Here is a 26,830-nt window from a genome sequence, read left to right on the forward strand (position 1 = left end):
AAGATTGTTCTTGCTATCCTGGGTAACTTCCATTTCCATATGAGTTTTAGAATCCACTTCTCAATTTCTACAAAAAGGCCAGTTGGTATTCTGATACGGATTGCACTGAATCTGCAGATCAATTTGGGGAGTATTGCCATCTTAACAATATTAAATCTTCTAATCCATGAGCATGAGATTCTTTTCATTTACTTAAGTCTCCTTTAATTTCTTTCAACTATGTCTAGTAGCTTTCAGTATACATGTCTTATACTTCTGTTAAATTTATTCCCAAGTATTTTATTCTTTTTTGATGCTATTGTAAATGAATTTTTAAAAATTTTTATTATCAGATTGTTTATTGTGAATGTATAGAAATATAAGTAATCTTTGTATTTTGATCATGCATTCTGCAACATTACTGAACTTATTTATTGGTTCTCGCACATTTTTATTGGTTTACTTAGGATCTTATATACACAAAAACATGTCATCTGTCAATGGAGATAGTTTTTATTTCTTCATTTTTTTTTTTTGGAAATGACAGATCTTTCTTAGAGCTTTTATTCAATTCATGTTGTGTATATCTCTATAGTATATAAAATAGATACATGTGTTGAAATATAAACTTACCAAAGAGAACTTATCTCCAGGCAGTTTTTCTGTTTGAAGAACGATAATAAATAGTTCCTAAAATTTTTTTTTAATTTAATTTTTTTATATAGCAGGTTCTTCTTAGTCACCAATTTTATACACATCAGCGTATACATGTCAATGCCAATCGCCCAATTCATCACACCACGACCCCCACCACCCCGTGGCTTTCCCCCTTCATGTCCATACGTTTGTTCTCGACATCTGTGTCTCAACTTCTGCCCTGCAAACCGGCTCATCTGTACCATTTTTCTAGGTTCCACATACATGCATTAATACGATAATGCAATATTTGTTTTTCTCTTTCTGACTTACTTCACCCTGTATGACAGTCTCTAGATCCATCCACATCTCAACAAATGACTCAATTTCGTTCCTTTTTATGGCTGAGTAATATTCCATTGTATGTATGTAGCACATCTTCTTTATCCACTCATCTGTCGATGGGCACTTAGGTTGCTTCCATGACCTGGGTATTGTAAATAGTGCTGCAATGAACATTGGGGTGCATGTGTCTTTTTGAATTATGGTTTTCTCTGGGTATATGCCCAGTAGTGGGATTGCTGGGTCATACTGAAATTCAATTTTTAGTTTTTTAAGGAACCTCCATACTGTTCTCCATAGTGGCTGTATCAATTCACATTCCCACCAACAGTGCAAGAGGGTTCCCTTTTCTCCACACCCTCTCCAGCATTTGTTGTTTGTAGATTTTCTGATGATGCCCATTCTAACTGGTGTGAGGTGATACCTCATTGTAGTTCTGATTTGCATTTCTCTAATAATTACTGATGTTGAGCAGCTTTTCATGTGCTTCTTGGCCATCTGTATGTCTTCTTTGGAGAAATGTCTATTTAGGTCTTCTGCCCATTTTTTGATTGGGTTGTTTGTTTCTTTAATATTGAGCTGCATGAGCTGTTTACATATTTTGGAGATTAATCCTTTGTCCGTTGATTCATTTGCAAATATTTTCTCCCATTCTGAGAGTTGTCTTTTCATCTTGTTTATGGTTTCCTTTGCTGTGCAAAAGCTTTTAAGTTTCATTAGGTCCCATTTGTTTATATTTGGTTTTATTTCCATTACTCTAGGAGGTGGATCAAAAAAGACCTTGCTGTGGTTTATGTCAAAGAGTGTTCTTCCTATATTTTCCTCTAAGAGTTTTATAGTGTCTGGGGTTACATTTAGGTCTCGGATCAATTTTGAGTTTATTTTTGTGTATGGTGTTAGGGAGTGTTCTAATTTCATTCTTTTACATGTAGCTGCCCAGTTTTCCCAGCACCACTTATTGAAGAGACTGTCTTTTCTCCATTGTATAACCTTGCCTCCTTTGTCATAGATTAGTTGACCATAGGTGCATGGGTTTATCTCTGGGCTTTCTATCTTGTTCCATTGATCTATGCTTCTGTTTTTGTGCCAGTACCATATTGTCTTGATTACTGTAGCTTTGTAGTATAGTCTGAAGTCAGGGAGTCTGATTCCTCCAGCTCTGTAATTTTCCCTCAAGACTGCTTTGGCTATTTGGGGTCTTTTGTGTCTCCATGCAAATTTTAAGATTTTTTGTTCTAGTTCTGTAAAAAATGCCATTGGTAAATTGATAGGGATTGCACTGAATCTGTAGGTTGCTTTGGGTAGTACAGTCATTTTCACAATATTGATTCTTCCAATCCAAGAACATGGTATATCTCTCCATCTGTTGGTATCATCTTTCATTTCTTTCACCAGTGTCTTATAGTTTTCTGCATACAGGTCTTTTGTCTCCCTAGGTAGGTTTATTCCTAGGTATTTTATTCTTTTTGTTGCAGTGGTAAATGGGAGTGTTTCCTTAATTTCTCTTTCAGATTTTTCATCATTAGTGTATAGGAATGCAAGAGATTTCTGTGCATTAATTTTGCATCCTGCAACTTTACCAAATTCATTGATTAGCTCTAGTAGTTTTCTGGTGGCATTTTTACGATTCTCTATGTATAGCATCATGTCATCTGCAAACAGTGACAGTTTTACTTCTTTTCCAATTTGGATTCCTTTTATTTCTTTTTCTTCTCTGATTGCCATGGCTAGGACTTCCAAAACTATGTTGAGTAAGAGTGGTGAGAGTGGACATCCTTGTCTTGTTCCTGATCTTAGGGGAAATGCTTTCAGTTTTTCACCATTGAGAATGATGTTTGCTGTGGGTTTGTCTTATATGGCCTTTATTATGTTGAGGCAGGTTCCCTCTATGCCCACTTTCTGAAGAGTTTTTATCATAAATGGGTGTTGAATTTTGTCAAAAGCTTTTTCTGCATCTATTGAGATGATCATATGGTTTTCATTCTTCAGTTTGTTAATATGGTGTATCACATTGATTGATTTGCATATATTGAAGGATCCTTGCATCCCTGGGATAAATCCCACTTGATCATGATGTATGATCCTTTTAATGTGTTGTTGGATTCTGTTTGCTAGTATTTTGTTGAGGATTTTTGCAACTCTATTCATCAGTGATATTGGTCTGTAATTTGCTTTTTTTTGTAGTATCTTTGTTTGGTTTTGCTATCAGGGTGGTGGTGGCCTCATATAATGAGTTTGGGAGTGTTCCTTCCTCTGCAATTTTTGGAAGAGTTTGAGAAGGATGGGTGTTAGCTCTTCTCTAAATGTTTGATAGAATTCACCTGTGAAGCCATCTGGTCCTGGACTTTTGTTTGCTGGAAGATTTTTTATCACAGTTTCAATTTCAGTGCTTGTGATTGGTCTGTTCACATTTTCTGTTTCTTCCTGGTTCAGTCTTGGAAGCTTATACCTTTCTAAGAGTTTGTCCATTTCTTCCAGGTTGTCCATTTTATTGGCATAGAGTTGCTTGTAGTAGTCCCTTAGAATGCTTTGTATTTCTGTGGTGTCTGTTGTAACTTCTTCTTTTTCATTTCTAATTTTATTGATTTGAGTCCTCTCCCTCTGTTTCTTGATGAGTCTGGCTAATGGTTTATCAACTTTGTTTATCTTCTCAAAGAAGCAGCTTTTAGTTTTGTTGATCTTTGCTATTGTTTCTTTGTTTCTTTTTCATTTATTTCTGCTCTGATTTTATGATTTGTTTCCTTCTGCTAACTTTGGGTTTTGTTTGTTCTTCTTTCTCTAGTTCCTTTAGGTGTAACATTAGATTGTTTACTGGAGATTTTTCTTATTATTTGAGGTAGGCTTGTATAGCTATAAACTTCCCTCTTAGAACTGCTTTTGCTGCATCCCATAGGTTTTGGATTGTCGTGTTTTCATTGTCATTTGTCTCCAGGCATTTTTTGATTTCCTCTTTGATTTCTTCAGTGATCTCTTGGTTATTTAGTAACGTATTGTTTAGCCTCCATGTGTTTGTGTTTTGTACGTTTTCTTCCCTGTAATTGATTTCTAATCTCAGAGCATTGTGGTCAGAAAAGATGCTTGATATGATTTCGATTTTCTTAAATTTATTGAGGCTTGATTTGTGACCCAGGATATGATCTATGCTGGAGAGTGTTCCATGCGCACTTGAGAAGAAAGCGTAATCTGCTGTTTTTGGATGGAATGTCCTATAAATATCAATTAAATCTATCTGGTCTATTGTGTCATTTAAAGCTTCTCTTTCCTTATTAATTTTCTGTTTGGATGATCTGTCCATTGGTGTAAGTGAGGTGTTAAAGTCCTCCACTATTATTGTGTTACTGTCGATTTCCTCTTTTACAGCTGTTAGCAGTTGCCTTATGTACTGAGGTGCTCCTATGTTGGGTGCATATATATTTATAATTGTTATATCTTATTCTTGGATTGATGCCTTTATCATTATGTAGTGTCCTTCCTTGACTCTTGTAACATTCTTTATTTTAAAGTCTATTTTATCTGATATGAGTATTGCTACTCCAGCTTTCTTTTGATTTCCATTTGCATGGAGTATCTTTTTCCATCCTCTCACTTTCAGTCTGTATGTGTCCCTAGGTCTGAAGTGGGTCTCTTGTAGACAGCATATAGATGGGTCTTGTTTTTGTATCCATTCAGCAATCCTGTGTCTTTTGGTTGGAGCATTTAATCCATTCACATTTAAGGTAATTATCGATATGTATGTTCCTATGACCATTTTCTTAATTATTTTGGGTTTGTTTTTGTAGGTCCTTTTCTTCTCTTGTGTTTCCCACTTAGAGAAATTCCTTTAGCATTTATTGTAGAGCTGGTTTGGTGTGCTGAATTCTCCTAGCTTTTCTTTTCTATAAAGCTTTTGATTTCTCCATCGAATCTGAATGAGATCCTTGCTGGCTAGAGTAATCTTGGTTGTAGGTTCTTCCCTTTCATCACTTTAAGTATATCATGCCGCTCCTTTCTGGCTTGTAGAGTTTCTGCTGAGAAATCAGCTGTTAACCTTATGGGAGTTCCACTGTATGTTATTTGTCATTTTTCCCTTGCTGCTTTCAATAATTTTTGGTTGTCTTTGATTTTTGCCAATTTGATTACTATGTGTCTAGGCATGTTTCTCCTTGGGTTTATCCTGTATGGGACTCTCTGTGCTCCCTGGACTTGGGTGGCTATTTCCCTTCCCATGTTAGGGAGGTTTTCGACTATAATCTCTTCAAATATTTTCTCGGGTCCTTTCTCTCTCTCTTCTCCTTCTGGGACCCCTATAATGCGAATGCTGTTGCATTTAATGTTGTCCTAGAGCTCTCTTAGGCTGTCTTCATTTCTTTTCATTCTTTTTTCTTTATTCTGTTCCACAGAAGTGAATTCCACCTTTCGGTCTTGCAGGTCACTTATCCGTTCTTCTGTCTCAGTTATTCTATTATTGATTCCTTCTAGTGTAGTTTTCATTTCAGTTATTGTATTGTTCATCTCTGTTTGTTTGTTCTTTAATTCTTGTGGGTCTTTGTTAAACATTTCTTTTTTTTTTTTTTTTTTTTTTTTTTTTTTTTTTGTGGTACGCGGGCCTCTCACTGTTGTGGCCTCTCCCGTTGCGGAGCACAGGCTCCGGATGCGCAGGCTCAGCAGCCATGGCTCACGGGCCCAGCCGCTCCGCGGCATATGGGATCCTCCCAGACCGGGGCACGAACCCGTATCCCCTGCATCGGCAGGCGGACTCTCAACCACTGCGCCACCAGGGAGGCCCTGTTAAACATTTCTTGCATCCATTCTTTTTCCGAGGTCCTGGATCATCTTCACTATCATTATTCTGAATTCTTTTTCTGGAAGGTTGCCTATCTCCACTTCATTTAGTTGTTTTTATGGGGTTTTATCTTGTTCCTTCATCTGGTACACATAGCCCTCTGCTTTTTCATCTTGTCTATATTTCTGTGAATGTGGTTTTTGTTCCACAGGCTGCAGGATTGTAGTTCTTCTTGCTTCTGCTGTCTCTAGTTCTTCATTTTTAATGTGGATGTCTTTTACTTCTTTTTCTTGCCTAATTTCCCTGGCTAGAACCTTCAATACAATGTTGAACAGAAGTGGCAAGAAAGGACATCCTTGCCTTGTTCCTGACCTTAAGGCGGAAGCATTAGTCTCTCACCATTAAATATGTAGGTGTGAATTTTATCAGGCTGTTGAAATTTCCTGCTAGCCCTAGCCTGTTTTATTTTTTATCATGAAAGGATGTTTGATTCTGTCAAATATTTTTCCTGTATTGATTGAGATGATCATGTTTTTTTCCTCTAGTGTATTGCATTGATCAATTTTCATATGTTGAACAACCTTGTAAAACTCATGGCATATAATCTTTTTATATGTTGCTGACTTTGGTTTGCTAATATTTTCTTGAGGATTTTTGCGTCTACATTCATAGACACAATGAACATAAATATTGGTCTGTAGTTTTCTTGTGATGTTCTTTGTCTGTTTTTGGTATCAAGGTAATATAGGCTTCATAGACTGAGTTGGGAAGTGTTCCCTCCTATTTAATTTTTTGGAATACTTTGTGAAAGACTGAAAGATTGGTATTAATGCTACTGTAACATTTGGCAGGATTCACCAATGAAGCCATCTGGGCCTGAGCTTTTCTCTGTAGGTAGATTTTTGATTACTAATTCAACCTCTTTCCTTGTTATAGGTCTATTCAGATTTTCTATTTATGATTGAGTCAGTTTTAATAGTTTCTGACATTCTAGGTATTTGTTCATTTCATTTAGGTTAACTAATTTTTTGGCATACAATTGTTCATAGTATAAACCCTTTATTTTTGTAAGGCCGGTAGTAATGTTACCACTTGCACTTCTGAATGTAATAATTTTAATTTTTTCTTGGTAACCCTAGCTAAAGGTTTGTCAATTTTGTTGATCTTTTCAAATAAAGAACTTTTGGTTCTGTTGATTAACACTATTTTTCTATTCTTTTTTTTTTTTTTTTTTTGCTATACGCAGGCCTCTCACTGTTGTGGCCTCTCCCATTGTGGAGCACAGGCTCTGGACGCGCAGGCTCAGCGGCCATGGCTCACGGGCCCTGCCGCCCTGTGGCATGTGGGATCTTCCCAGACCGGGGCACGAACCCACGTCCCCCGCATCGGCAGGCAGACTCTCAACCACTGCGCCACCAGGGAAGCCCTCTATTCTTTATTTCATACATTTCTCTTTTTTTAAATAAATTTATTTATTTATTATTTTTGGTTGCATTGGGTCTTTGTTGCTGCAGGCGGGCTTTCTCTAGTTGCGGTAAGTGGGGGCCACTCTTTTTTGTGGTGTGCAGGCTTCTCTTGTTGCAGAGCATGGGCTCTAGGCACACAGGCTTCAGTAGTTGTGGCACACAGGCTCAGTAGTTGTGTTTGCAGGCTCTAGAGCACAGACTCAGTAGTTGTGGGACACGGGCTTAGTTGCTCCATGGCATGTGGGATCTTCCCAAACCAGGGATTGAACCCGTGTCCCCTGCATTGGCAGGCAGATTCTTAACCACTGAACCACCAGGGAAGTCCCATATATTTCTCATCTAATCTTTATTATTTCCTTGCTTCTATTTGCTTTCAATTTAGTTTCCTCTTCTTTTTCTAATTTCTTAAGGTAGAAAGTTAGTTTATTGATTTGAGATCACTCTTCTTTTTAAATATAGGTGTTTATAGTTATAAATTCCCCTCTTAAGCCCTGCTTTAGCTGTATCTCATAAGTCTTGGTATGTTGTGTTTTTGTTTTCATTTAGCTCTAAGTATTTTCTAATTTCCCTTGTGATTTCTTCTTTCACCATTGGCTTTCTAGGTGTGTTATGCTTAATACCCACTTTTTTGTGAATTTCCCAAATTTTCTTCTGTTACTGAATTCTAATTTCATTCCATTGTGGTCAGAGAACACATTTTGTATTATTTCAATCCTTTTGAATTTATTAAGGCTTGTTTTATGACCCAGTGTATGGTCTATTCTGAGAATATTCCATGTACACTTGAGAAGGATGTGTATTCTGTTTTGAGTGGAATGTTCCACAGATGTCTTTTAGTTCTAGTTATATAGTTTTGTTCATCTTCTATTTCCTTGTTGATTTTCTGTCTAGTTATTCTATACATCGTTTAAAGTGGGGTACTGAAATCTCCCAACTATTATTGTTAAATTGCCTATTTTTCTCTTCAGTTCTGCCAGTTTTTGTTCCATGTATCTTATTTATTTATTTATGTTTATGTGGTGATTTATTTCTGTTCCATATATTTTAGAGTTCTCTTATTAGGTGCATATAAGTCTATAATTATTATGAATTCCAGATGGATTGACCCTTTTATTATTATAAAATATTCTTCCTTGTCTCTACTAATTTTTGTCTTTAAGCTTATTTTGTCTGATATTACTATAGTCACTTCAGCTCTCTTTTGGATATTGTTTGCATAGTATATCTTTTTCTATCCTTTTACTTTCCATCTGTTTCTATCTTTAAATCTTATGTGTCTATATATGGAATCTAAAAAAGAAAATGGTTCTGAAGAACCTAGGGGCAGGACAGGAATAAAGATGCAGACGTAGAGAATAGACTTGAGGACATGGGCGGGGGGAAGGGTAAGCTGGGATGAAGTGAGAGAGTGGCATGGACATATATACACTACCAAATGTAAAATAGATAGCTAGTGGGAAGCAGCCACATAGCACAGGGAGATCAGCTCGGTGCTTTGTGACCACCTAGAGGGGTGGGATGGGGAGGGTGGGAGGGAGACGCAAGAGGGAGGAGATATGGGGTTATGTGTGTATGTATAGCTGATTCACTTTGTTATAAAGCAGAAATTAACACACCATTGTAAAGCAATTATACTCCAATAAAGATGTTAAAAAAATAAAAACTAAATAAATCTGATGTGTCTCTTATAGATAGCATATAGTTGGATCATGTTTATCTCTGCCTTCTGCTTGAGGAGTTTAATCCACTTATGTTTAACAATTTAATGTAATGTCTGCTATCTTGCTATTTGTTTTCTTGCTAATGTAATGTTTGCTATCTTATTAGGTCTTTTTTGTCCCTCTATTCCTCCATTACTGCCTTCTTATGTGTTAAATAGATATTTCTAGTGTGCCATTTTCATTCCCTCTATGTTTCTTTTACCATATTTTGGATGGTAAGTTATTATTAAGTTATTTTCTTGGTGGTTACTCTGGGGATTACAATTAACATCTTAACTTGTAACTATGGATTTTGTTTTGCTTCAGGTTTCTTCTTGGAATTGAATACTCTAGTCAAAATTAACCACAGAAAAATAAAAAGGAGCTTTCAACTCACAAACACTGTATAGGTACACACAGGGAGGCTGCTATTATAACAACCACCAGCCTCTGGTATGAACACTTACCTTGTCTAACAGTACGTTCTGCCACAACCTAAAGATACTGAGGTAACTTCTATCCCTGGCAGCAAAAGATGTGAAGAAAAACTGCGAAGACAAATAATAGGACAATTTTAATGTCACGGAAAAAAAAGGGAAAGTATCTGTCATGACAGTCTGCTGTGACTTGATATGGTCAAAGCAAACTAGTAGGTCACCATTGCCTACTTTACATACTAATTTTTGTTAAACTTTTCATTATAATAGAAAAAAACCACATAACTGGTGCATGAATAAGGTGTCTTTTAAAATTGTACCTTACAGCAAAATAACTTTATCAATATTTACTAGGGAAAGGAGCTTGAACTGGGTAGCTATTTACATTCATTGTAGTTTAATTATTAAAATCAATCTAAATAAACTTATTAAAACATTAAAATTTTATTTATTCTGAACTTTGCAGAGAGATATAATTTGGTGGCCATTTGAGCCAAATATACACAAAGAATAAGAGAAAACTACAAGTGGACTTCAGAGATAGATTTATTTTAAGGATCTTAATTTAAAATTATGTCATCTTTCATAGTCTTCTAAAAAAATCCAGAAATACGTAATCTCAATTAATTATAGATATAGAACACCCATGTTAACACTAAACTTTGCTTTCAATGTTGTAGAAGAAAAATAGCATACTTCAATCTATAATTCCATGTTTGCTTTTAGCCCCATCTCTTCCTCTGCATGTAAATGATTTTTGCAAAGTCGTATCTTATAATAGGCTTTTATGAGAAAATATGACAAGCAGCAGCACTAAATACAGTCTCTCAGTGTATCGTCTCTTCTGATCCCCTAGTTAGTGACTTTGAATGACTGACTGGCTATTTTTAGGAATGAGAAAGCTCAGTTCCATTTTTGATTTATTAAATAAAATGCCAAACATAATAGTATTTGAGGTGTTTATATTTTTCATAGAAAGGTTTTAAAGTAGTATTTTTCCAGTTAATAAACTGAAACCTAGTTTATATAATATTCTTCAAAAAGCAAAACTTTTTATCATGGGGATATATCTAGGAGCTCTTCCAAACACAATTACACATAAAATATTGTGACCTAATGATCACTATTTACTACCCTTTATCTCCTTTTCTTAGACCAAATTTTAATAATCTTACAATCTTGTACGTAGACATATAGATAAGAAAAATCTCCTAGTCCATCTCTTTTTCACCATGGTGTTATGCTTACTATTCTCACTTTTTTTTTTTTTTTTTTTTTTTTTTTTTTTTTTTTTGTGGTACGCGGGCCTCTCACTGCTGTGGCCTCTCCCGTTGCGGAGCACAGGCTCCGGACGCGCAGGCTCAGCGGCCATGGCTCACGGGCCCAGCCGCTCCGCGGCATGTGGGATCCTCCCAGACCGGGGCACGAACCCGTGTCCCCTGCAGCGGCAGGCGGACTCTCAACCACTGTGCCACCAGGGAAGCCCTATTCTCACTTTTTAAACTAAATACTTTGTTATCAACTTTATCCACTCTTATATACCAAAACCACATTCTCAACTCCCTAACACTCCCATCTTTCTGGGCAATCTATGTAAATTACCATCTTATTTTATTCCTCGTTAGATATCCAACTTCAAAAATTTACTAATAGGGCTTCCCTGTTGGCGCAATGGTTGAGAATCCGCCTGCTGTTGCAGGGGACGCGGGTTCGTGTCCCGGTCCAGGAAGATCCCACATGCCGTGGAGCGGCTGGGCCCGTGAGCCACGGCCGCTGAGCCTGCGCGTCTGGAGCCTGTGCTCCGCAACGGGAGAGGCCACAACAGTGAGAGGTCCGCGTACCGCAAAAAAAAAAAAAAAAAAAAAATTTACTAATATATCTTGCTTCCGTAATAACATTAGAGAGTTCCCTGGTGGCCTAGTTGTTAGGATTCAAGGCTTTCACTGCCGTGGCCTGGGGTCAGTCCCTGGTTGGGGAACTGAGATCCCGTAAGTTGTGCAGCGCAGCCAAATAATAATAATTATTATAATAATAACCTTAATTTGTGAGGAGTTCTGGATAATGACATCTCTAAGCTGCTGGGGCATAGAACGTATGCTAGAAACGAAAACAACTAAAAGTACCATGATTAACCTTCCCTTAACCATACAGTACATGGAGGGATAAATACTTAGTAGTGTAGATTTTTTTTCTCCATGATGATGGTAAAAGAGATCACTGAATCAATACAGTGAGGTAGTTAGGACCAGTGTCTCTGCAATTAAACTACCTGGGTTCATATCCTGGTTCTACCACTCAGTTCTATGACTTTGAGTCACTTTTATTTTCTTTAGTTTCCTCATCTACAAAATGAGAATAATTTCAGTAGCAAATTTTTGTGAGAACTAAATGAGAAAATACATGTAAAAAAAAACTTAGCACAATATTTAGAACAAGTATGTTTGGCAAATACTAGCTGTTGTTACCATTATTAAAATTTAAATGCTTGGGCTTCCCTGGTGGCACAGTGGTTGAGAGTCCACCTGCTGATGCAGGGGACACGGGTTCGTGCCCCGGTCCAGGAAGATCCCACATGCCGTGGAGCGACTGGGCCCGTGAGCCATGGCCGCTGAGCCTGCGCGTCCAGAGCCTGTGCTCCGCAACGGGAGAGGCCACAACAGTGAGAGGCCCGCATACCGCAAAAAAAAAAAAAAAGAATAAGCTTATTTTAGGTCTTGTTTCCTTCTTGAACAGTTTGGCCCTAAAGCTGTTTAGCAGAACAGAGGAAAGCAAGGCATCCATGCTAGAGGTAAGGGCAGGGGCAGAGGAGCTGCAGTAGCCCAAAGCAGGGTGTCAGCACCAGAGAAGAATGAGGAGATTGTCCTCATAGAAGGGCTGCCCTGTGTGGAGTATCAGAGCCCAAGCAGGGTGAGGAGAGCTTTTTCAGGATGAGAGCCCTAGTGTGGTGGGGAGATGGGCAGCAACCTGACTCTACATGTCAGAAATCAAGCATAGGGAAGGGGCAGCAGAGGAGATGAAGATGCGTTACATACAGGTCCACTGATCAAAGTAAATATATTAAGGAGAATGGGAGCCTGGTTTCTCTGTCAGGGAAAGGAGTTACAAATACAAAAGGAAAGGGATTTCCCTGGCAGTCCAGTGGTTGAGACTCCGCACTCCCAGTGCAGGGGGCTGGGTTCCATCCCGGTCAGAGAACTAAGATCCCACATGCCGCATGGTGCAGCCAAAAAAATGAAGGGGAAAAGTAAAAATAACTCTGTGTTGTTGGACTAGAATTAGAGGTATTTGTGTGAATTGGTGATTTATTATTCATAGATAGACAGATAAACGTAGATGTATAAGTGGGAATATATGTGTGTGTATTATGTACATAGGTGTGTAATTTATATATATACATTGTATATCCCCTTGTTCTGCCCAATTAGAGGGCTCAAACAGTGATACCCTATAGCAATGAACAAACTGGCTTCTAAATATCAGTCTCCCCTAAAAGAAAACAGGACTCCTTGGAGAAATGGCTCATTCCAGGACTGAGGCAGAGAAAACTTGTAACATCTTGTGCTAAAAAGCAAGAAAGTGCTCAAATAATGCTGAGAATGGTCAAAAGGACACCGGAGCCAGCTTGAAGGGGCTCCCACTGGCCAAATTTGAGACAATTTGAGCATCAAAATAAGTAATGATAGCAATGGATTATAATTCATTGAATAAAATAAGAAGCTATGAGGTCATATTGATATAAGTAAATAAATGAATAAATTTTATGAGGCATAGTATATTTACATAGTTTCAAAGTAGTTGACCACAAAACATTATTACAAAGGAAAATAGACTAACTTTACAGTAAAGTCTGGCAGACACCACCTTATTCAAGTGATCAAAGTGAATATCACCAGTAATCATAGAAATTAAATCATGTACCACTTGATAGGACACAATGGAAAGAAGAGAGTATCACTTCTGTGTTATTTCTGTCAAAATTGTATAACTTAAACTTAATCATAAGAAAATATCAGACAAACACAATTGAGGGATATCCTACAAAATAACTGACCTATAATCTTTAGAAGCATCAAGGGCACAAAAGTCAAGGCAAGACTAAGGGACTAGTCCAGAATAAGGAAATTAAAGAGCATGACAGCTAAATGTAATACGTATTTCTGAACTGGGCCTATTTGCTATAAAGGATTTTATTGGGATAACTGAGGAAACCAAAGCGGGTTTGAGAATTGAGCAGTGATAATGATCAATGTTAATTTCTTGAATTTCATGGTCATGTTGTGGTTATGTAGGAGAATGTCTTTGTTAGAAATACATGCTATATTTTCTTTAAACACATATTAGGTTCATTTCCATCTGCCAACTTTTTGGGGGATGAAAAACTCCCTAGCTGAAATACGTTTGCTAATAAATATAACCTGAGATTTTTCTTTGAAATTAAACTGTAAAAATGTTAAAAAAAAAAAAAAAGAAATACACGATAAACTATCTGGGATCATGTCTGGAGTGATAAGTCTTCAGAGTGACAACTTATTCTCAAATAGTTCAGAGGGGAAAAGTTCTTTGTACTGTACCTGGCAGTGTTCTGTAGGGATGAGATTGTTTAAAAAGAAAAATGAAAGTGCATGTGAAAGAAACTTTACAAGATTAAAAAGTATCATCATAATGATTCAATCTCATGATCGTGTTTCTATCCTGCTCTCCTTCCTCTTTTCTCTTTCATTTCCTTCCTTCCTTCCTCCTTTCCTTCCTTTCTTCCTTCTTCTTCTCCTTCATTCCCTTCCATACTTTCCTTTTTTCCTTCCTTCCTTCATTTCTTTTTCTTTCTCAACATTATGCTTCTAATGTCATATACAGAGCCCATATCAATTTTCCAGGTGGGTAGAAAAAGATTCTTCATACCAAGAAATGATGGATATTGTAGGTGGATAATAAAAATGATGGCAGTTAAAGAAAATCACCATTCTAAAAAAGATTGTAGTGATTATGTGTTTTCTTGTATGCTACCAAATCTCTGTTTCCTCTGGTTTTTATTAGTTGCTATTGTGCAGGTATTACTGACCAAACAACGATCATGGAATTATAGGGTATTTAGAAATAATAAGGATATTTGCTACGGCTTACCCTACCTACCTCTTATAATGAAGAAATGAAAAATATGAGAGAAAGTTCTCTGTAAACTATAAACTACAAAAAATTTTAGCAGTCATTTAAAGTTAGTCACCAATAAGTATTTAAGTATACAGAAATCTAGTATTAAATACTATTAAATACTCCTAACTCCAAGAAGAATTGCTTACATTCCCAACATTGATGATCAGTATGAGGCAGATTTTCTCCACATTATGTTACAAGGCAAAGGTAGAAAAGTTTTTCACCTTTTCACCCTCTGTAAAGATCTGGATAGCATTTGGGATGAGTCGAGCGGTCTTCTCCTTGGTCATAAAGGTTATGTTCTTTAAAGCAATAGAAATCTAAACACACAAAAAAGGATAAAAAATTGCAAAATGAATTTCTCAGAAACATACACAACACAAAATACCAAGTATTACATCAATCTAGTCCAGAATATTCAGGTGAAAAACCTAAAGGAGTTAATAAGCACATGCCCGCATTCTCTGAGATAAACACAGTGAACAGATATTCTTCCCTTCAGTAATTTCCTCCATCAGCTCCTATACCTAATATTAGGATGAAGTGTGAAAAGACACATGGGTATTTATGTTCCACATTAACACACACACAGACACACAAATATACACAAAAAATTCAGAGTCTGTCACATAAGACATGCTTTTGGCAGCCAAAAGGAGGTATGTTTCAAGATTTTTTCAACCTGAAATCTCTCTTCTCAACTATATTAAATATGTACATATGGAGCTCAATGTATTAAGAAAAATATATTACACACTTATACTACACATAAATATATTTAGATGTATACAAGTATAGATAAATACATGTAACTTACTTTGAAATCTAAAGTACATTGTTTTCAGAAGGACTGTATACAGTTCTATCTATGCAACTATTTGTATCAGCAAATCAAATGAAAATAAATCTTACTGTAGTTTCCCATCTGAAGATGTTGCTATAGAAACATAGCCAGTTTTCTGAAAGGTATAGTCGTCCCTGAAGCAAAATGTCCCTCTGAAGAGCACAAGCATAATCTACATTAAAAAATAATAATAATAAGGAACAGCTTAGTAACAAAAAAATGTGGCAACTTCATAAATCTTATACTACTTGAACACATGGAAAGTCATCACTTTGTTCATTAGTTCATTCATTCATTCATTCACTTATTCCTATACTTTGGGCACCATACACCAGATATTTTGCTAGTCACTAGGGTTACCAGAAATGGACCTTGCCCTCATGGAACACTGTCTAGAGGAGAAGGCATACAATAAACAAATAGAAAAATAAGTATAACGACCAAAGTGTGGAGAAAGCTGAGAGCATATAGCAAGGGTTATACAGGTATGGGGGAGTGGGCAGGGAGAGTATACATGGAAAAGTTCTCCAGAAAAAGTAATCTGTAAACTGAGATCTGACGATTAACAAAGGGTCAGCAGGAACATGAGGGAACAGCATGTGCAAAGGCCCTGTGGTAGATAGAAACAACATCTTTGAGCAACTATACAAAGATAGATCTCTTGCTAGAGAAGCTGGAGAAGCTAGCTCATGTAAGGTCTCACCGGCCATGGCATAGCGTGGATTTTATGAAAAGCTATCGATGAGTGGGAGGACATGATCAGATGTATGTTATTAAAGACCACTTTATTCACACTGTGAGTATGGATTCAGATAAATCAGTTGGAAATCCGGGGGGAATTGATGGTGGCTCAGACCAAAAGATGACAGTACTAGAGAAAGAAGTAGTTAGATTCAGAGATATTTAAGGGGTAGTACTGATGGGGAATTGGTAATTAATTAGATGTTGGATGAGAGTGAGGGAGGGAGCAAGGATGACTCTAAAGATTGTATACATTTTAAGTTTAGTTTCAAGTTTGATCCTCTCTACCTCAGCACTATAATCCAGCAAAATCAAGAGTGCTCTGGTAAATGCCACTGTCTACAAGCAAGTTAATACCATGCCTCTAAGATTAAGACCGGTCTCTGTGACTAAAGTAAAAAGCATTGCTTAATTATTAATAATATAAGATATAAAGAGCTGCTGTGAAGAGATTTAGTTTAATTGATAAATTTTAGAACTATATAGTGATTAGCAATTTTAGGAAAAAGTTATTGAGGTTATGAACCTTAAAATATTTAAATTTGCTTGTGTTAAATTTCTAAGCAAATACTAAAAATAGAGCAAAGGAATGCAGTCTTTCACAGTGCTTCCTTCAGCAAAACAAAACTGAGATGCCATCAAACCAAAAAAAAGAAAAAAATCCTAGTAAATAAGCAGATTAAGTTACTCTTTTACTAGTATGCACCTCTAAAACAGGGATGGGGCTAAAGGTCACCTTGAAGTATCCTGAAATTTTTATCTAAAGCGCTGAAACACTTTATTAATTCCATGCTTCTCAAATATCAGATCAGAAATACCTGGTAGATTTATTAAAACACAGACTGCTAGGCCCCTCCCTGAGTTTCTGATTAAATACATCTGGGCTGGGGGGAGAGTTGGCACGTCTAGCAAGGTCCCAGGTGATGCCAACTTTGCTAGTCTGTGGACCACACTTTGAGAACCGCTGCACTATTTTACATTAACTCTATTCAAAGCTATGCTAATATTTTAACTGAAGACTAATTGATATAGATTGACAGATTTTTTCCAGTGGTTTTTAAAAACAGTCTCCCTAAAACAGGTGTTTTACTGTAGTAAACTTATACCTCATAAAAATTGATTTTTTGTAAGATAGTTTCATAGCAATATTTCCTAGGCAAGAAATGAAAAAAAAAATTTTTTTTTCATTTATTTTTTTTGGCTGTGTTGGGTCTTCATTGCTGCACATGGGCATTCTCTAGCTTCAGTGAGAGGAAGCTACTCTTTGTTGCAGTGTGAGGGCTTCTCATTGCAGTGGCTTCTCGTTTCGGAGCACGGGCTCTAGGCGCGTGGGCTTCAGTAGTTGTGGAGCTCACGCGGGCTTAGTTGCTCCACTGCATGTGGGATCTTCCCAGACCAGGGATCGAAACCGTGCCCCTTGCATTGGCAGGCAGATTCTTAACCACTGCGCCACCAGGGAAGCCCAGGACTAGTTATCATTTATCTTTAGAACATGTAATGGTTGTACCTGCCTGCCTATATAAAAGGGGGAGATTTCTTTCTGCCTTCACAATGTCTTTTGCAGATTGCCTGTGATGCACATCACATTCTAGTTTAATGTTTATTCAATAATAAAACCAAGTGTTTTCTTTCTCTTTTACTTTTGTGGAGAGGTTTTCTGGGGTGGTAGGATATTTTGTTTTTAATTATATTTTCCCAACACAACATTTTCCAGCATGAAAATCTGCCTTGTTCACTCATTTAATCAGAGAAGTTAAAAAATGTTTTGAGCAATGACATCACTGAAAAAAGCATTCTCCCAAGGTGAATACATTCAAATCAACAAACATATTTAGCAGTATACATATTGTTATTTTAGTACAAAACTAGTACACAGAACTTCCGGTCTAAGTTAACACGTGTCTACTTCCCCCCTTCCTCCAAAATTCCTTTGAAATGACAGGGAAGATGTATGAAAGAGATTAAATTCGTAACAATGCTGAGGGGTGGGTGTAAAAACTAGAAGTTTTGATAAATTTTAGAAGACAAAAAGTGGATAAAAATGTGTAAACCACAGCGTGGAGAAAGCCTCAGCTCAAAAAATATACGGGAAGGCTGCAGCAGAGATAACAGCCACTCTTCCCTATGCCACCCCAGAGAGACTTCACACTTAGAATCAGCAGGTACAAAGAGGGATAGCAAGAACAGGGACAGATATCGAATAACTGCCTGGTGAACTCCCTATGGTAGAGGTCAGCCACAGTCACCCACATCTTCCAACACAGAGGAGTTGCTATAGCTTTGCAGCCTCATCATCATTTGGTGTTGTCAGTTGTTTTGTTTTTGTTTTTTAATCTAATTTAATTTTTTAATACTTTTTATTCATTTATTTTTGGCTGCGTCAGGTCTTAGTTGCAGCACGTGGGATCTTTTGTTGAGGCACGCAGGCTCTTCCTTGTGGTGCTCAGCTTCTCTCTAGTTGTGGCATGCAGGTTTTTCTCTCTCTAGTTGTGGCGCATGGGCTGCAGGGCACTTGGCTCTCTCGTTGAGGTGCGTGGGCTCAGTAGTTGTGGTATGTGGGCTTAGTTGCCCCGAGGCATGCAGGATCTTAGTTCCCTGACCAGAGATCAAACCCACGTCCCCTGCATTGGAAGGTAGATTCTTCACCACTGGACCACCAGGGAAGTCCCTGTATTTAATTTTAGTAAGACTATTAGCTATGTTGTTTATTTAATTGTGCTTTTAATTTGTATTTCCCAATGACAAATGATAGTGTGCAACCTTTTTTTTTTTTTTTTTTTTTTGTGGTACACGGGCCTCTCACCGTTGTGGCCTCTCCTGTTGCAGAGCACAGGCTCCAGACGCGCAGGCTCAGCGGCCATGGCTCACAGGCCCAGCCGCTCCGCAGCATGTGGGATCTTCCTGGACTGGGGCACAAACCCGTGTCCCCTGCATCGGCAGGTGGACTCTCAACCACTGTGCCACCAGGGAAGCCCATGTGCAATTTTTAATATGCTTATTTGCTATCCATATATCTCCTTTGGTAAAGCATCTGCCTATTTTTTAATTGGGATGTTTGTGTTCTTATTGTTAACTTTTAAGAATAGTTTCTATTCTGGATAGAAGTGTTTCTTTAAAAAGAAAAAATCAGATATGTGATTAACAACTGTTTTCTCCCTGTGTCTTATATTTTCACTCTCTAAAAAGTATCTTTTGCAGAGCAAAAAAGGTACAATTTATCAATTCTTTTCTTGTATGAATCATGCTATTGGTATTACATCTAAAAATTCACTATCAAATCCAAGTTCATAGAGATTTCCTCTAGAAAAACCCAGATGTTTTCTTCTAGAAGTTCTACAGTTTTACATTTTACATTTAGTTCTATGATCCATTTTGAGGTAATTTCCATAAAAAGTGTAAGGCAGGCATCAAAGTTCGCTTTTCTGCATATGGACGTCTAATTGTTCCAGCACCATTTGTTGAAAAGACTAACTTTTCTCCATTGAATTGCCTTTGCACCTTTGTCAAAAATCAGTTCACAATATTTGTATGAATTTATATCTGGGCTTTTTTCTGTTCCATTTATCTAAATGTCTATCCTTTGGCAAATCTCAGACTTTCCTGATTACTGTAGTTTCATAATAAGTCTTGAAATTGAGTAATGTGTGTCTTCCAGCTTTGTTCTTCTTTTTCAGAATTATTTTGGCTATTCTAATTCCTTTGTTTTTCTGTATAAATTTTAGAATCAGTGTGTCATTTTACTCATCTATGAAAAAGCTTGCTGGGATTTTTCATTGAGATCTTAACAATATTAAGTCTTTCAATCTATAAACATTTATTTAGACTTTTTTTGTCAATGTGTTACAGTTGTCAGCATATAGAGCCTGCATATGTGTTAGATTTATACCTAAGTGCTTCATATTGGGAAGTTCTGATGCAAATGGTATTTTTAAAATTTCAATTCCAATTGTTCTTTGCTAGTACATATAAATATGACCCTTTCTTTTACCTTCAAATGACCTTCAATCCTGAGACCTTACTAAATTCACTCATTAAATCTAGAAGACTTTGTAGATTATGAGATTTTCTACATGATTAATCATGTCTATTGGCAATAAAGTTAGTTTTTTTCCTGTTCTTCTAATGTATTCTTCTAATGTATATGCCTTTTATTTCCTTTTCAAGTCTAATGCACTCATTATACTTACAACTTCTAGTACAATGCTGAGTAAGAGTAGTGAGAGAGGACATCTTTGCCTAGTTTCTAATTTTAAGTGGAAGGCATTCACTCTCTCATCACTAAGTATGATGTTAGCTGTAGGTTTTTCATAGCTACTTCTAAGGAGATTGAAGTTCTATCCCTAACTTGCTGAGAGATTTCTTATGAATGAATGTTGAATTTTGTCAAACACTTTTTCTGCATCTATTGAGATGATCACATGGTTTTCCATATTTGGTCTGTTAAGATGATAAATTTCATTGGTTTTTTTTTAAGTGTTTAACCAGCCTTGCGTTCCTGGAATGAACCTCACTTGGTCATAATCTATAATCCCTTTTATAAATGCTGAATTTCATTCGCTAATATTTTGTTTCAACTTTTTATTTCTATGTTCATGCCAGATATTGGTCTTTTCTTGGAATGTTTCTGTCTGGTTTTGGTATTTTGGTAATACTAGTCTCATAAGATGAGTTGGGAAGTGATCCTTATTTTCTGGAATGGATGATACTACTTCTTCTATAAATCGTTGATAGAATTCACCAGTGACACTATCTAGACCAAGTTTTCTTTTTATGGAAGGTTCTTAACTACAAATTCAATTTCTTTACTAGGTATAGGACTATTCCAGCTATACGTTTCTTCTTGTGTGATGTTCAGGAGTTTGTATTTTTCAAAGAGTTAGTCTATTTTATCTAAATTACTGCATTATGGGCATAGAGTTGTTCATAGTATTTCCTTATTATCCTTTTACTATCCATGGGATCAGTAGTGATGGCCTCTTTTCCATTCCTGATATTGGTAATATGTGTCATCCATCATTTTTCTTGGTCAACCAGGCTCTCAGTCTCTCAATTTTATTCATCTTTTCAGAGAACCAGCTTTTGCTTCATTGGTTTCCTCTATTTTTAATTTCATTAATTTATGCTCTGGTCTTTATCATTTCTTTCCCTTTGTTTGCTTTAAGTTTAGTTTCCTCTTCTATTATAGATTTATTAGGTGTAAGCTAAGGTTACTGATTTTACTTCCTTTTTGTTTTTTAATATATTCATTTAACACTATACATTTCCTCTATATACTTACTTTAGATCAATCCCACAAACTGTTATTTTCATTTAGTTCAACTGTATTTCACACTGTTAAATTATTCTGATTCTTACAACTCGTTGCACCCTGAAACACTGAGATACTCCTTTCTTCTGGATCTTCACACATTATTTGACCTTTCCTTCTGAATTTTTTTACTGGATTTTCTTCTTCTACTGCTGCCATGATTCTTTTGTTAGTGTTCTTTTAACTCTATATGTTGTCCATGGTTGAGCTCATCTATTCTCCTGATTTTAAGTGACATTGATATTCATTTACTCACTCATTCCTCTATCCATCAACCATCCATTCAAGGGGCTTCCCTGGTGGCGCAGTGGTTGAGAGTCTGCCTGCTGATGCAGGGGACACGAGTTCGCGCCCCGGTCCGGGAAGATCCCACATGTCGCGGAGCGGCTGGGCCCGTGAGCCATGGCCGCTGAGCCTGCGCGTCCGGAGCCTGTGTTCCGCAACGGGAGAGGCCACAACAGTGAGAGGCCTGCGTACCGCAAAAAAAAAAAAAAACCATCCATTCAATCATTGAGCACCCATTATTATAAGTCGAGTACTGACCTTGGTATCAGGGTTACAATAGCAAATAATATAGATAATGGTTATGTAAATATATGATAGAGAAAAGTGCAAGGCACTTAAGGGAACACAGAGTGGAGGCATCTATCCAGAGGTGATATTTAAAGTAACAGCACTGATCACCAACCATAGTGTTGGATCAGAGTTCTACAGGGACCTTTCTATGTCAGATATAAAACCTTTCATTGCTGGATCATGGGAAGGCCCTGGGAATCCTAGAAGGGAAGCCAGGAGAGCTAAGGTATGAGGAGTCAGTTGGGGGGCTAAAGGCAGTGGCTATTTACCAGTCAATGTTTCAGTATTTTAACTACTACTACTGTTACTCTGGTGAGCAGTAGCTGAATACGAGAGCTGTACCAATCCAGTCAAATTTACAGTAAAGGCACTGCTAAATGAGAAATATACAAATAAAATATATATGTAAATATATATAACACATAAATATATATTTAAAAATATATAGGGCTTCCCTGGTGGCGCAGTGGTTGGGAGTCCGCCTGCCGATGCAGGGGACGTGGGTTCGTGCCCCTGTCTGGGAGGATCCCACGTGCCGCGGAGCGGCTGGGCCCGTGAGCCATGAACGCTGAGCCTGCGCGTCCGGAGCCTGTGCTCCGCAGCGGGAGAGGCCACAGCAGTGAGAGGCCCGCGTACCACTAAAAAAAAAAAAAAAAAAAAAAAATATATATATATATATATATAGACAAAAGATAGCCAGGTACAGAGGAGGGAAAACAGTTCTAGGCAAACTGAAGTAAAAAGGCCTGAAAACAAAAGGAAATGACATGTCCAAAGAAGGTTGCCTTCAGAAGGCTAGAGACTGAAGGGACCTTGATGAAGGATGAGGAATGAGAGGATATTTAACATATATGAAAAGCCACGTAAGTCAGGCAGTCAAGCTTTATTCTAAGGTCATTGGAATACTATCCATGAAGGGTTTTAATCTGATCAGATTTGCATCTTAGAAAAACCACTACAGCTACAGTATTGAATAGATTGAAGGCACGTAAGAATAGGGGAGAGACAAGTTAGAAGATTACTGTGGTGTACACTAAATCTTTATTTCCAGATAATATTTATACAATATATATATATACACATATATATGTGTATATATATATATATATATATATATATATTTTAGTTGTCTTGGCAACTCAACCTCAACGTGCCCAAAATTAAAATACTTGCCTTCCTCCAACATGTTATGTCTTCCTTTGTACCACTTCTGTACCTTGTTAAAACTGTTCATATCACCCTGAATCATAGTGATTTGTTTATATGTGTTTGCTCTCCCACCGCACCCCAAGTTCTTCAGAAACAGTATGGTGTGTGGCACATACTGAGTACTAATAAATATTTATTGAACTAGCCTATAAAGTATGATATTGTGGATTTGAAATGACAATGAGTTGTTTTTTAAAATAAAAGTTTAAATTAAATTTAAGATTCTCTGTTTCAGAAGACAGTGATCCAATATGTGGTTAAATCGAAGAACTTAAAGCGATTTGTACAGAATGATACGAATTAGATATTTTAATTTGTATAGATATGTGTATCACTGACATTATTTCCAGATAGTACAATTATAGATGGTTTTAGATTTCTACTTTGTAAATGCCTGTATTTTCCAAATTTTATACAATGAACAAGTTTATTATAGCAGTGAGTGAGGAAAACCACAAAAAATGTAAATTTTTAAAAGCAAATATACATACTGAAAGATATCTACAAAATATTAAGCAAAATTACATATAGGTGATAGGATCACCAATGATTTTCAATTTTTTCTTTATACATTTCTGTATGGCTTTAATGCTTTATAGTGAGTATATATCACTGTATTATCAGATTAATTTCTTTCAAGAAAGCAGTGATGAGTATAAAATATTTTATAAAGGTTTCCATGAAAAGTATTTGATTTCAAGTGACAAAACTGGCAAGACACATTTGCAACAACAGGTGAAAAATATCTAATTTCTTTTAACATCTAACAAGCTATTACAAGAAAAAGACAAATAACTGCTAGAAAAATGGGCAAAGTTTATGAAAAGAAAGGTTCACAGAAAAATACAAATGATTTATAGATGTTCAACCTCCCTCATAATTAAAGAAATGCATATTTAAATACAATTTCTATATACCAAATTTTGCTAAAGCAAAGTTCCTGAGGTGTGGCACAGCAGATACTTACATACACTGTTGATGAGAATGAACATTGGTGTAGCCTTTTTGGAGGATAACTTGGCAACAGTATAAACCTTTTAAATGCTCATTACCTTTTAGTCACAATTCCACTTTAAGGAATTTAACCTACAATACATGTGGCACATACGTGCCAAAACAAATGAACATGAAGGTTCAACGTAGCATTAGTGGTAATAGCAAAAGACAGGAAGCAATCAAAACGTCCATGAGTAGGGGATTTATTAAACAAATTATGGTACAAAATTCATTCAATTGACTGCTAGGCAGCCATTAAAGGAATGCAATGGATCCATAAGTAGTGCTAATAGAGCTCTAAACAAGACTGAAAACAGTAAGCACAGTGTGCTCCCATTTAAGTTCTCTTAGGAATATATTCCTCTTGATATACATACAGAAAATTTCTGGATATATACATAAGAAATTGCTAAAAGTGGTTATCACCCAGGAAGAAGGTCAGAGTGGCCTTGGGTGTAATGATCTTTCACTTTTTTACCATACACTCTATTATCGTGAGACTATATTACATTCCAATCTTTTAAAAAATTGTTTTGATTCATTTCTTTGATATTTAAAGAACTAAACTGAACTCTCTAGAAATTCAGTTACATTGAATTGAATATTAACCAACATCACCAGAAATCTGAGAAATTCCTATGAATAAATGGTTTAAATGAAATATGTACTAAAACTAAAGCCAACTTCAGTATTTTGATGGTAAAGAATCTATATTATACTTATAGCAAAAATAAAGCACTTTTTTAAGTACTATGACTAAATTTTTCCTCTTAAGGCCTATTTAAAAAAAAAATCTACCTGAAAGGCTATATGAATAATGATAAAGCCCTAAAAGTTTTTATAAAATTGCTCTATAATCTGCTAAGGAGCACTTTTTTCTGAGGAACAGTAATATATACTGAACATCAAATTTAAATTTTCCCTACAAAACCATATGAAACAAGCACCAGAAGAAACTGACAAATCATTTCTTCTTAGGTCTATTTTTTAGCAAGTATAACTGACCCTTGAATAACATGGGTTTGAACTGTGTGGGTGGACTTATATGCAGATTCTTTTTTTTTTTTTCGGTACGTGGGCCTCTCACTGTTGTGGCCTCTCCCGTTGCAGAGCACAGGCTCCGGACGCGCAGGCTCAGCGGCCATGGCTCACGGGCCCAGCCGCTCCGCGGCATGTGGGACCTTCCCGGACCGGGGCACGAACCCGTGTCCCCTGCATCGGCAGGCGGACTCTCAACCACTGCGCCACCAGGGAAGCCCAGATTTTTTTTAATAGTAAATACTACAGTACTACAAGATCTGTGGTTGGTTGAATCTATGGATGCAGAACCACAGACACAGAGGGACAGCAGATATGAAGGGCTGACTATAAGTTATACGTGGATTTTTGACTCTGCAGAGTCAGCGCTCCTAACTCCTTCAATGTTCAAGGGTCAATTGTACTTAATACTGCAGAAATCACTCCTCCCTGAATTACAACTTAGTTTTACATTGTCTAATTACAGATGATAAGATGCTGCTTATCTCAAAAAATAGTTTCTATGTAGCATAAAGGCTTACATTTTCTACAAATATTGTCACTTATCAGCTCTACTTTGATGAGGTAGTAAAAGGGTTTTTTGTAACTTCCTGGTTTTTTACCTGCTATCAGCTTCTCTGTATCAGGTAGATGTGTGAACTGTCTTTTATACTCCTCATTCTTGTCTTTATAGGCAGAACTTGAAATCTGCAACAATAAAAAAATTAACTTTCTGTTTAATTATGATCATCATTAAATGAACTGAATTGTGGTAACTTAGAAAATAAAATTAAAATGGACTTTAAAATCATACACTTTTTATGCAATATTTTTGTTTGTCTTTATATGAAAAACCACATAAACATTTCAAAAAACACCAAAAGGAAGCAAAGGATGCTTCCAGGATGATGGAGTGAGGACTTTGGCAAATCCTCCCTGCAAAGTCAAATATATAGCTGGGGAAAAAATAAACAAAACAACTGTCAAAAACAATCATTTCAAATGATTGGAAATTGACTAAAGGCATACAATAAATGGAGAAATATTTTCTCAGGAAAATCTACTGAACCTGGGTATGAGCATCAGAAGTCTGTGGCACTCTTTCCTGGGCCTGCTCGCATTACTCTTCCTCCCCCACAAGTTAAGTCAGTATAGTACTTCTACAAAGGTGGACCAGGCCATGAAAACTAGCAGCGATGCTGACAGAGCAGGACTCAGCTGATTCAGAGTGGAAAGCAGAAAACCTATCCCAGAAGTGAAAGGAAAAATTCTGAAGCTATCCAAGTGCGTGGAGGTTGAAGTCCCAGTTAGAACAACAAACAAGCAGACTGTCAGATCAGTAGGGGGTGTAACAGAGAGATCTTAGAAGAGAGACAGTCACGGATGAACTTGAAAAACTCTCCATGTACTGCTAAATAAACAGGGACTACATGCATGTGTAACAGAGATTGGAGAAATCCCAAACTATCCACACATTCCAGGACGGAGATACAAGAAGTCTCAGTGGAACATTAAAACTGGGACAAACTTGAAAATGATCTGAATTTCGAATGCGCTACCCAATCTCTACACAGATCTGTCAGCAGAAGGGAAAAGCCTTACTGGCTCTCTGTCTTTGAGCACAATTTTTCACCAATGACTGGCTGATATAAGGTGTGACACCAGA

General features: G+C 36.9%; 1 protein-coding gene across 1 annotated transcript in view; it reads right to left on the bottom strand.

The window, feature by feature from the left end:
• GRAMD1C (GRAM domain containing 1C) overlaps positions 1 to 26,830 on the bottom strand; it is a gene marked incomplete at both ends in the record, with an annotated part of 92,879 nt that overhangs the window by 43,467 nt on the left and 22,582 nt on the right. The window contains 4 exons of the mRNA XM_079704153.1: positions 9,353 to 9,433; positions 14,698 to 14,793; positions 15,386 to 15,489; positions 25,788 to 25,872. Of these exons, the coding sequence (XP_079560279.1) occupies positions 9,353 to 9,433; positions 14,698 to 14,793; positions 15,386 to 15,489; positions 25,788 to 25,872 (366 nt within the window). The remainder of the gene's footprint in view (positions 1 to 9,352; positions 9,434 to 14,697; positions 14,794 to 15,385; positions 15,490 to 25,787; positions 25,873 to 26,830) is intronic.

This window comes from Hyperoodon ampullatus (genome assembly GCF_949752795.1).
Source record: "Hyperoodon ampullatus genome assembly, chromosome: 5".
NCBI lineage: Eukaryota > Metazoa > Chordata > Mammalia > Artiodactyla > Ziphiidae > Hyperoodon > Hyperoodon ampullatus.